Source organism: Lycorma delicatula, chromosome 4, assembly GCF_047948215.1.
Source record: "Lycorma delicatula isolate Av1 chromosome 4, ASM4794821v1, whole genome shotgun sequence".
Classification (NCBI taxonomy): Eukaryota; Metazoa; Arthropoda; class Insecta; order Hemiptera; family Fulgoridae; genus Lycorma; species Lycorma delicatula.
Window position 1 is genome coordinate 81,320,819 of NC_134458.1, and position 13,395 is coordinate 81,334,213.

At 28.8% G+C, this 13,395-nt stretch overlaps 1 protein-coding gene across 1 annotated transcript in view; it reads right to left on the reverse strand.

The window, feature by feature from the left end:
• LOC142322658 (uncharacterized) overlaps positions 1-13,395 on the reverse strand; it is a 440,476-nt gene that overhangs the window by 159,339 nt on the left and 267,742 nt on the right. The window contains exon 6 of the mRNA XM_075361734.1: positions 9,928-10,062. Within this exon, the coding sequence (XP_075217849.1) occupies positions 9,928-10,062 (135 nt within the window). The remainder of the gene's footprint in view (positions 1-9,927; positions 10,063-13,395) is intronic.

The window sequence follows — 13,395 nt, forward strand, 5'->3', positions numbered from 1 at the left end:
ACCACTTTAAACCGATTCGATACTGTCCCTATTTAGGTAGTATGATTTCTTTTTTCTTCTAAACCCCATTGTTTCCACCCCCTAGGCAAATGGCTGGTTATATCAAAAAGCATTACTTACATAGGTGTTAGGCCCTATCCAAAGGATAGTAAGAACCTTAATTTAATTCGATATTTTACTTAATAAGAAAGTTACAGCGATATTTTGTTTTTTCTGGGTTTTTTTTGTTTTTGGTCATCCCTTTCCGGTTCGTCATATCAAAAATTGCTTCAGACAAAAGTTTTAGGAAATGTTTAGAGCACTAACGACCACTTTAAACCGATGCAATACTGTGCCTATTAAGGGAGATATGATTTATTTTGTCTTCAAAACCTTATTTTTTCCACCCGCTGAGACAATGGTTGGTGATATTAAAAAACTTTACTTACATATGTTTTAGGCCCTTATTCGAAGAATCGTAGGAATTTTAACCGAATTCGATATTTTATTTAATAAAAAAGTTATAGCAATATTTTGTTTTTGAAAAGCCACCCCATTTCCACCCCTATGGTCTGATTTTGGCCGTTAACGAACTCGACCGAGATCTTGGGTCGAGTTTTTTTTAGAGAACAATTTTAAAGTGATTAGTGCAAAATTAAGGCCACAAGAAAGTGAAAAAAAAAAATATATATATATAAATGTATGTATAAACTTTTGAACTGACGGTGGTTTTGGCGGTCTGGGGGATGTGAAACGCGAAGATGTGTAAAAATTTTCCGGAAGTTGAATCATGGTACCCTTTCTTATGAAATCTACCTAAAGAAATAAGATGAGGGAATCAGCCCTTTGGATAGTCTCTGGGTTATTTAATGCACTTCTATTCAGTCGCATTCATCTATAAAACCGATAGTCCAACCAAATTACACTTAGAAAAAAACTTAGCTGGACTTTAATAAGTGGAAATGGTAAAGGGGCTTATAATAAACGTAAAAAAAATAAATGCGTGAACGGATATGTAGGAGGGGTGATTTGGGAGTTGGGGATTAAAAAAAAATTTTCCAATACACAAATTGTAGTGCATGCAAAAATCTGCAATTTTCGTCACTTTCTAACATAACCTCAAAATTTCCGAGAAAAATGCCAAAAATCTTTTCTTTTCTTTCGTTTTTTATTTTTAATTTTCGCAAAAATAATTTAATTTTGACGAAACTTGGTGAAAGCATACCTTTCTGCGTCTTAACCACAAATTTTTTTGACGTCAACTTTCGCCAGAAATCGCAAAAATACCATTTTCACCACTTTTCAACCTCCCAAATGAATCCTTCACCACCCCCCCCCGCTCAGGAGTGTATTTTTTTATGTTTATTATAAGACCCTTTACCATTTCCACTTATTAAAGTCCAGGTAACAATTTTTTTTCCCTCTAAATGAGGTATTTCGATCGGTCTACGAGCAATGTTTTAGATTATAAAATTAATTCCCTGCATGTTCTCATACATTCCTCACTGTGCCTCACTTAACCTACCGAGTAGGAGTCCCGATTCTTTCGGTTTTAAAATTGCCTTTATTATCTTCATTAAGTTTTATTGTTACCGTTACCCATTCTTTTAAAAAGTTAACAGATTCATAGCAGCACTACGTTTAATTCAGCATTATTATAATTTTTTTAGAATATTTCCTTTTCTCTTACTATGTTCGAACATGTAATAGTTAATTTAATGCTATATCGTTTTGTTATGTAAATGTATTTTAGCAGCCCGTGCTTAGTATCGTTAATGACCAATCGGGAATCCTTTTTAATTCTCAGTCGGCCATTCCAGCCCCTAATTAATTATAACATACGTAACATTATGTAGCCCATTAATGAACGGCTGGAATTGGTACACGTCCCTTCGGTCGTCCGAAAATCTATTTACAGTATTTATAATTTTATTTTCATTTTGTTATTCGTATTGTTTTTTTAATCGAATAACATACAGACCTGAATGAAACTGATATGTACGAAACTTAGACAAACCCTGATTTCATTAAGAAGGAAAAACTTGTAATTTAATATACTTCGCGTTGAGCCATACTCCAATATTTCATAATTTCAGTATATTATTTAGTTTTTATAACTGTTCCAATATGTACTCTACATTTTTATGTACTGTCTAGGTTAAGATGTAATGAAATTAATGCTGACATTAAATAAGGAAATTTTATACGTCATGCTTTAAGAATAAATGTGAACGAAAACATTAGTTCTATTTAGATTACGCTTATTTATGTCTTAATTTAACCACGTCATGTTTATTTTAATTAAAATATAGCTTTGTATATATATTTATTAAATTTTTATCAATTCTTAATGTTTATGTTATTAGTAAAATAGAATATTTTAGAGGTCTTGTTTCTAAACGAAGAAAATTTTATATTTTTGTGTAAAAAAGTCATTTACATGTTACATTTTTTCTATTTTCAGTGATGATCTAGTCTAACCTATTATAGTTCAGTTGGATACATTCAACTGCCAAACAGTTTGGAAGATAATTTCTTTAAAAAATCTGTATCTGCTATTGCGACTTCAACTTCTGGATGCAAATTATCGTTATAGTTAACGACAGAATTTATTATTAGAGTTCCAGGTTTTTTTTTATAAACTATTTCATGTATTTATTATCAGAAAATAAGTAGAATGAGGATCTGCTATCAATAGTAATGCGAACTAGGGTTTAGGAGTTTTCAATTTGTAATAAATTCAAAATTACATAAAGTCAAAAGTACATAAATATAATTAAATAAATGTAATAAATATAGTTACTATATTGTGTATAATTATAATAATTCATAAATTATTATAATTTATCTATTACATAAATAGTTTAGAACTCGATCGCAGTGGATCAAATAACGTCGAGAATCACAATGTTAACTTTTTTCTGGAATTTTAAAAAAAAATCTTGAAACAGGGCTCCGATAACATAAGAAATAGGGTGATAACAAGAAAATGGGTTATCGGGTTTTTTTACAAATTTTTACGTGCAGAGTCCAACTAGTTCATTTAGGCCAAAACAGATATATATATATATGCGTAGCACTGAGATTGGCTTTATATCTCAGGATTGACCGAATCGATTTTCTTCAAATTTCACTGAAATACTTCTATATATAGGTCATTCATCAGTATTATATTTTTTTTTAATTGGTGAACGGGTGAGGAGATACCGTGAAAAATTCAATTTAGATTTTCTTCAAAGGCATTTTAGAGAAAAATTTATCAAAGCAAATTTGTTACCTACAATGCGTATATAAATAATCCAAAAATATTTTTTTCAAAAAATCAATCCTCGCACCTTAAAAATGAAATATACATATTTTTTGTTTATTTGCTGTATCTTCCTTCGGTTTAAATGCTCTTCTAACATTTTTTGTAAGTTTATACTACGTATATAGAGCTATTAAGAAATGTCTACAATTTAAAAAAAATTATAGGTCGCCGACCTAAAATGCAGAAATATTATTTAAAAAAAGATTTTTCTTATTTTAGCCTTTATTAAATATATATATATATATATATATATATATATATATATATATATATATATATATATTGTTTTTAGCTCCAACTCTTTTAATTTTTATTATTTTTTTTTTTGTATTTTTCTGTATCACTTAAATGGCTATTAAAATTAAAATAGCTTTGGCACCTATATTACAGTCCTGACCCAGAAGCAATTTTTTTCATTATTTTCTTAAAAGTACTACCTTATTTGCATGACTGAAAACAAAATTTGTCAGGATTAAAATAATTTTTTTTTCAAACAGATATTACAAAATTGAAGTTAAAATTAAAAAACCCGACTACAGAATAATTTTAAATACAGTCGATTTAAAACAACATAAATAAAATATTGTATTAAGTTTATTTAATATTTTAATACTTAAAATTATTACGGTAATTAACTCAAACGGTCACTCCAGTATAAAGGTCTTGAGAAATAAATCGAGGATACGCATTTTGGAAAATTTTCAACAATATTATGGTTATCAGTACTCATCCAAAAGTAACGAGTATTGCTGTCAGTTTTATATTACTATCTGCTTGCAGGATTTACGAAGCTATTTATTTTTGGTGCTGATTAAAATTTAAGCTGGATCACTATCTACAGGTAAGAGGAAGTTTTATAATCTTGGGATTACCAAACATTTAGCCTTCTTGAAGACTCGCAATATAAAATAGTTTCGGAGAATTTAGAGGGAGTACTTTCCTTAAATACTCAATTAACAGTCTCTGTGTACGACTGTATGTATCTATTCGTGTAATATTATATTTAAAACGATCCTGATAATTCTTTAACGAACTGATTATCGAAATTGCAACAATACGAAGCCCTTTCATGATTCTAACACGGCAATCGGTGACTTTAATACATTTTAATTGAAAACAATGATTTTTCTTCAGTAATTTTATGCATAAAAAATCGTTTGTAAATACTTAAGATATGTTCAAAAATTTAGCATTTTATACAAAATTAAATAAATAAAAACTTTATCCTAAAAAACAGTTTGAGAAATTCAATTTTGTAATTTAGTATTTTTACAAAATATAAAGAAATAAAGGAAAATTAATTTTGTGAAATTTGTTTACGGGTGTTAAAAATATAATATTAACCTAAAAATTAATCTACTAAAATTTTATTGTAATCACAGAAACAGATTTTGTGAAATCCAACTTTGAAATAACGAAAACTTGTGATAGAGGTAATCATGCAAACTAATACAAATAACTAATGGTCTATATTCAGTATTCGGATTAGGATGGATTACTTCTTTTTTATTCATATGTAATTTTTTTTTTGTAATTTATAATGGTTTAAATCTGATTAATATGTATATTATTATTAGATTACATTAGATTTCATTTTAATCACCTACATCAAAAAAGTAAGTAATAGAAGTACAATTTCAAAATATACAGAACAGCAACGATGATGCAGCACTTCACATTTCAAACCGTTCAACTTCAAGTAAACTATCAACTTTTAAAATTATGATTCTCAGACTACTCAATACACTCAAGTATCTGGAAGATCACAAAAACTCAGTATTATAAAATACCGGAATATAAATGCAGGATCATTTACTGACTCGTTGCAACATAAATATAAATAAAATAAGAAAAGTTAACAATAAAGCTACTCTGTACAAGTTTAACAAAAAGCTTGTGTGTACAATGTAACCTTAAATAGACTAAGCAATAAAATCCATAACAACAGAATACAATGTTCCAAGAATTATAGACTAAACTGTTTCGACTACACATTATTCTATATTGGAGAAACATGAAAGAGCTTCAAACAGAAGTAAAATGAACCTATTAAAGCACTTCGCACGATAATCTGTACATAAGTATCAGATCTTAACATATTTCAAAATTATGACACACAAACGTACAAAACCCACAATAATGATGTACTAACTCCACAGAATGCGTTTCGTGGGAATGACAGCACGGCAAGCGGACGACAAATAACAGCTTGCATCTTGTTCTATCAGCTCCACCGAGCAACATGAGCTCATATGGCCTGAACATGATTAACTACGATTATTTTTCTAGAATCATTTATTTGTCTACTGATGAATGCGATCGTCACTCTTATGAATTACCGAACGCCAAAGAATCGATAGCCAGCAGTCAGTTTATTAGGACACAGGCTTTTCAAATATCTCCGTGGATCACGGAACAAGATTTAATAATTTTGCTAATCAACAACAGATATCCCCAGTTTCTGATCAAAGTCTAGAATGCAGAGAGCTTGCCCGTCCGAGAGTCACGGCTCTACCTCGGTGTAGTCCACTCGGTTCTGCAAGCAGAACCACTGCGCCGATAAGCAACCGATCACAGCGATTTGATCCGACATAACCTGAGGCCACTCTTCCCGTGACGTACAAAAGATTTAGTCTGTAGAAATGCGAGGTGGAGACCACCGTCCGCAAAATAAGATCGAACACGAGATGAATCAACAGAACAGAACACGCTCGAAATTTTACGGTGCAACCCTTCTCAATGCTCTAAGAGATATGGGCCACCACATTTCCACGAGTCTAAACCTGAATCGGCTGACAATGAAAATTTTGATGTTATCTTCATGTCGCTGGAGCTGAAAACCGCTTTTGGAACGTGATTTCAAAAAGCCTCGTTCATTCTTCTAACACCTATCAATTTTCGAATGTACGGAAAAAACCGTGAGCTTCACGAATTTAGTTTCCAACATGGATCCTGTCTCGGGTAACCGGATAAACTAAACGAATAGTTACAATAAAGACGTATTATTTATTTATCGCCCTAAATATTTATCTTCCTAACTAAGAACAATCATCAGCAATGATCAGGTGATGGCACGATGTAAAACAGAAAAACTATGTAATGAAAAGCATAACTGAAAGTGTAACTATATATTAAAAAAAAAATAGCCTAATCTAAATTGTGTTGTTTTATCATTAAAAATTCATAGATTTTTTTTTACTACAACTAATAACCACTGACAATAATTTAACTATCAAATTATCCATCATTATTTAAACTTTTTTTATTTATTTTATATTTTTACTAAAAATTGTACTTGAGCGTTTTCTAACTTATACTCTCACACTAAATATTTTGTTGAAAAATAATGAATAATTTTTCACTATTTTTAACTATAAAGTAGAAATGTGTAAAGAGGAATACTTATAGTAAGTAAACGTGCGCGTTAAGTTTTCTTATTGCAATTTTACGCAGCAGTGAGTACGGTTTCAAAAACAGTAAAGCTGTTAATATTATATTACATACAATGCGCTACGGTACTAAAACTCTAGAACTTTTAAGTTGGTCCTTTTTAAAATAACTTCCTTAATCGTTTGACTTTAAAATTAACTTTATTTTTATGTTTATTTTTTTGTTATAATGTATTCAGTTCACGTTAATTCTAAATGCAAATTACTTTTTTCTTTTCTTTTTTTTTAATTAAAGACGGCATCTGTTCAATTTAAACTTTTAGATAAATTCCTTATATAAATCAGGACGAACGAGATCAATCTTTCGGTAAAAAAAATATTAAGAAAAATATTTATCCTACTATTTTTGTAGTATTACACCTAATACATAGGGATTATGGAAGGTACACCCATCTTTTTTATTTTGTTGTACACCCATTTTTTTTATGTTAACCTGTTCAGTTTAATTTCATTACTGGAATTCGACTTCAAAAAACTGGAAAAAAAAGACTAAACTGGAAGAACTTGCTTGCAGACATTTCAACTAAAGTACTACTTAAAATCCATTTAAAAGGAGCAACAAATTCTAAAAATATACTTTAATAATGTTAGTAAATCCTTACTAACTTTCCCTCCCAATTAGTGTTTTTAAACTAATGATTTTCCAATTATCGGCGAGGTTTTTTTTCGAATAATTACTATTCCAGTTAGGAATTTTTATTTTTTTTTTTAAATACAAAAAGCTTAGTTTTTTGTTTTGATAAGCCTAAAAGAATATTGCAAACAAAAAAATCATTATTTCGTTGCTCATGAACTGATGATTAAAAATTAAATTGCAGTAACATGTTTTAAACCAGTACGAACGATAGCCACTTACTTTTGTGTGAAAATAACATTTCACTACTTTTAGCAGAAGTCCATTGTAAATTAATAAGGTTTCATTATAATGTGGCCGTTGTAATACATCCCTTTCTGAAGATCTTAATGCAGCAATTAATTAAAAAAATCTTTTCTTTCAAATATCAATCCATACCCATTGTAATTTTAATTACTTTTTTGTTTTTTGTTAATATTAACGTTACCCAAATTAATCTGGAAATATTTTAATTTTTAAAAACAAACATTCCTGATTAAAATTGTTGATACATGTAAAATGAGTGATGAGAAAAGAGACTAAGCGTTAAAAACGCCCAAAATTGGGTATGAATAATCGAAAAAAGATTACCTATAAAATAGTTACCAGGAATGTCACAGGCTATATAAATATGTTTATATATATTTAAACATATATAAACATATATGTATATATGTATATACGTACATATAATGTACATATGTACATATGTATATATGTATATATGTATGTATATGTATATATGTATAATATATATTTAAACATATATTTATATATATGTTTATATATATATATATGTGTGTGTAGTAGTGGAGATTTGCTAGTTGCAGCACAAACTTTAATGAAATGAATTAATGAACTGTGAGCCTCTATCAGTGTGTTAGTTGGGTTTGAACTGGATGATTCAAATCAGTCGAATAGAAATATTACAAAAATAATAGAATTAAATTTACTTTAAATAAAATAAAATAATATTAAATAAATTAAAAGAATTTTTGTCTAATAATAATGGGCCTCTCGTGGGGACTGCGTATGAGGCTTGAGTGGCGAAGTGACGCGATCACCTCATGAGAGGGTAGACCGTTCATCACCATCAATTGGTAAAAAACGGGATATCCCTGGGGCACTGTTTTGGGAGGTACACGAGGTTGCTTTTATTATATCTCTGCAAACAATCCTCCGATTTTCATAATTCAAACGGTTTATTTGTTAGTACATGTAGGCTAACGTTTTCATCCATCAGGTACACTCTCGATGTAACAGATCACGGTTATTTGGAAATGTTGCAATATCTTTGCACCCGATCATCCGATTTTCAAAATTCAAACGGAGTATTAGCTAGTATAATAAAAAATCACGATGGAACCAAACCAGAACAAAAATTAACTGATATACTCAGAAAAATCGAGTCGACTGTACTATGCCAAGACCAACTTGAGCCCGGAGAGCTCCCACAAACGGTCTTTGTAGAGTTAGATGACAGCACGATTAGAGGTAATGCTGTCGGTATCGGATTGAGAATCGAGCTCACTGTTGTTGAATTTTATACTTTAGGGGGACAGGAAAAACTAGAACGGCGTATGCTGCCGCTTAATTTAGAATGGGCTCTTTAACATAGAATAATTATTATTCAGAGCTCTTTAATGTAGGACAATTACATATATGTTTATATAAGCTGTGATGATGATCGATCGATAACAATATACTAATATTTTATTTCTGTTAATTAATTCAGTCCCCAAATTTTCTTTCTAAATCTAAACGTAAATTACAAAAAAAAATCCATTAATGGTGGAATAGTACTGTCTTTATTTTTCATCCCGAAGTTCCTGCTTTCGAATCAGGAATATTATTGGCCTTTTCTACGTGCTATGAAATTCATCACACAAAAAAAAAAAACACGATTAGACGTAAGTCTCTAGTCGTAAAAATAACTGAACGTATATCGGCAAACAATATGCAAGCAAGATTTTTAAATTAGTGTAATTTTAAAATACTGGAAAGTTGATATGTTGATGCTTTGTAAGGAATTTAGTGTATTCCATTTTATTAGAAGGCAAAAATTTAATGTTTTACCGATAATCATTTCGGAAATTTTGTAAAATTAAAATTAATAAGTTAATCGTTTTTTTATGTACGTTCTCCGGTAAAAATAAAATCATATGTTTCATAGAATAAAAGAACGATTCCTTTAAATGTTATTTAATTTTTTAAAAAACGTAATTTTTATTTTTAGTTTTATTAATTTTACTTACCGATAAGACTTATCCACTTTTACAACAGCGATTTCATAGTGATCACCATTTCATCGGATGATTGTTTTTAAATAATAAAAAAAAGACTAAAAATTTAAAATTATGAAGAGTATATCAAATTTCAATTAAAAATGTTTTACTATAACCAACACTAAATAAACTATCTGTAACTAAACATTTTATTATTTTTAATTTGTATTAAAAAATTATCCGATGAAATGATGATCACGAAAAAGGTTCTTCAAGTAAAAATGGAAAAAACCGTATCGGTATTACTAAGATTTATATCAAATATTCATTTTATTAAAAACTTTTCAGTACCTAATGCGTTAGTAGTGGCTGTTTTAGAAGCGAGTAGGCCGTGTGTATATTGACTGGGACCATGCGCAGTAGATCTTTGTGAGTCCAGGTCAGTCGTACTTCCTATTTGCTGGTGCATTGATATACCGCTTTGAACTGTAACAAAATCATAAACAAAATAGCAAATTTTTTATTTTGCGGTTTTAATTTATAAACCGCAAAATTAAATTATGCAAATAATTGAATCTATTTAAAAATTTAAATTTAAAAAAAAAACTAATTGTTCATTTATAAGCGGAAAAAAGACATGCACTATGCTATTAATTTTAAATGCTTAAAAAATCGGATTTAAATGTATTTGTGTGTTTTAGTCATATATTTATATGTACATTAATATATTCTGCCAATAATAATTTTGTTTATGTCGGTGTGCTTATTATATATATTTTGTTGAAAAAATTACAGAGGTAACTTCTCTGTGTTGATTAATCTAACTGCTTCTTAAAATTGATCTTTAATTCTTAAAATTACATTTTAGATATTTATGTGTTTTTTAAATTCTAATTCTCTTTTTTTTAAATTATTCCATTTTTTTATTGTTATATATCTACTGCACTGCTAAATTTAATTTAACCTTTATTTTATTTTTTATTGATTTCTGTTTAAACAATTTTAAATTCTGTCTTGTTAATTTACCAAGGTCATTTATAATTACACTTGTACTATTTATTAAAAATTAAAAGAAAAACAACAAATAACTTTGAGTTACATTTAATCTAATTTTACCAAATAAAATAACGATAATTTACATAATTATAATATATATGTTTTATTGCATTTTTTTTAAATAAGGGGCTTTATACTCTTATTGTTTGAAAATTACTGTTGAAAATGCAAAATAACCTTTAATTATATGTAAAGATGACGTAATGTAACTCACCATGAAAGTAATGAGTGCTACATAGTAGATAAGTTTACGCATCTGTGACGGTAATTAGAAAAAAATTTGAAGTAAACCAAAAATTTCAGAATAATAATCTGAAAAATTTATAATATAAAAAATAATCGCTTGTAAAATTATAAAGCTCAAGGCTAATCCAGGAAGTTCATTATAATTCTGCATTTGCAGTTTTTGTTAAATACTATAAAATACATAGATAAATAGTTTCATACAATCAATTTTTTTTTTTTTATCAGTTTAAAGTGAGCTTTGGATTTTTATTTACAAAGTTTTTTTACGTAATTTACGTTTGTAGATTAAGTTTGAATTTACGTAATTTACTGTTAACGCATAAAACTGTATAACAGTTTCCTAGTACAGAAGTGTACTAAGAAATATGTTGAAAATGGCGGCCTCATTTTTGAACATTTATTATAAATTGGTACGCATAACAACAGTTTTGGTGCACTTTTGTCTAGTGTACTGTTTCTAAATAAAATTCTAATTTTTCTACCTTTTGTTTGTTTATTCAATTTATCTTACACGATTTTATTCAGAATTAAATTCTCTACAAGTTTTGTTAAAATTTTTTATGTGTTTTTAACCCATTTAACAATGTTATTGTACGTCAAACATAAAAAACAGGGACTTTTTTACCCCAATTTATGGGTTTTCACCCAGATTTCTAAAACATTACAGCAGATTTGGTTCTGGGACCTATTTTTTCGACTTTTCAGGTCAAAAACCATATGAATTTATTAATTCTGTCCCTTAATTATCGTCTTAAAAATTTCAGTAAGCTCTCATTTCACCGAAGTAGCTGGAATCCGAGTGAAATCTTTCACTAGCCTTAACTCGCAAACGAAGCATTTTAGGACATATGTTTATATGCACTTTTCCCATTATTTTCACAAGTTGAATAGGCTATGGAAGTCCCGGGAGAACTTCGTGATACACTCTGTACTCATATTTTAATAAAATATGTTACGGGGCACAAAAGAAATGCCCCAAAATTTAGTCTCGACATTTAAATAACATAATAAAAACAAATTTTTGACGCAAAACTTCATTATATTTCATTTTAACTTCATTAATCGTAAAAAATAAGAACGAATGGAGAAAATAATTTTGGTTACATTTGAACATAGATCTTAATACTAACTTTTTCTTATTTTTTTTTAATATTTGAATTTTTTCCATCTTTAAAAAATCATGGACCTAATTAGTGATCGAAAACGATATTTCACCACAAAATATAACTTAAAAGTAAACTAGATCTAATTTTACTGTATATAGTATATATAGAAAACGGATTTCTCATTATGCGATACTTTATCGTCTCTGTTAAAGTCTTAATCGATACTTTTCAATAGAATTTTACGTCAAGAGTATACAAAATAGTGAAATTGCTACTTTAAGTGCAGAAATATATACTGTATATACAAATACATGTAAATTAAGGAATAACTCACATTTATGGTCTTTTAGGACCAAATCAAATAATACTTTAACGGATATATAAACAACTAAATAATTATAATGGGTTTTCTAGTTATTGAATTACACGGTAAATTTAATTTACAGGCTAAATGATTAATTTAACTTATAAGTGAAATATTTATTATAAAAAAAAATTAAAGCTGAATGTATAACCCGAGACGAATATAGAAAACTTTACCAAATTAGATTACATAAAATTTAAAAATTTTTCCAGATTTGTCCCTTTTATCTGATACAATAGTAAAATCCTTAATGTTTATAAGTTTTACCTTTAAAGTTAATTATGTTATGAATTATAAGAATAAAACTATGTTACAGGTTGTTACGTTTATCTTTACGTTTTAATTACTGTTTAATAGCAAAGTAATAAATATCTCATTTTTTCGAAATTAATATATAGAATTGGAGAAGAAGAGAATGAGTGGTAAAAGTTTTGCTCGGACTTACGAACGGATGGCGCTCTCGTTAGCGGAGCCCGTTAGTGTACCCGCTTACGGACCCATAAACGCAAGCGCCGACCATTCGTCCGTCCGTTTTACTAAATTGGTTTAGCCTCGCACGAGGTGCTCGCATTATCTCATCTAGCTTCGCACTGGAGGTTCACACATAACGCACCTCGCCCGGTGGCGACGGATGACCTGAATTTGCGCTAACTTTCCTGTTTTTATACTACTGATACTTCTAATTTCTTCCTGTCGTGAGAAGTTTAGGAAATACCTTTTTATTTTACCTCTTCATCTTTGAAAGAAATTATTTCTTTTTTAGCTTTCTTACTCGCTAATTAAATAAATATGAATGTATGCTGATCTTGAACTGAAGTGAAGAAACTTATCATATATCTATGAGAAAATAAAATTTAATGAAAATAAATTGTCGGTTGTCATATTAACAATTGTAAAAACATTAAAAACAATAGAAGATGATGCATCTGATAAGATTGCGAACTTTTTTATATCTTGGTTTAATGTGTATATATACAGCGGGGAAATAACGCCACATCTTGTCCTTGTTTAATATGTTAACTGCTAATAAATAAATATATATATATA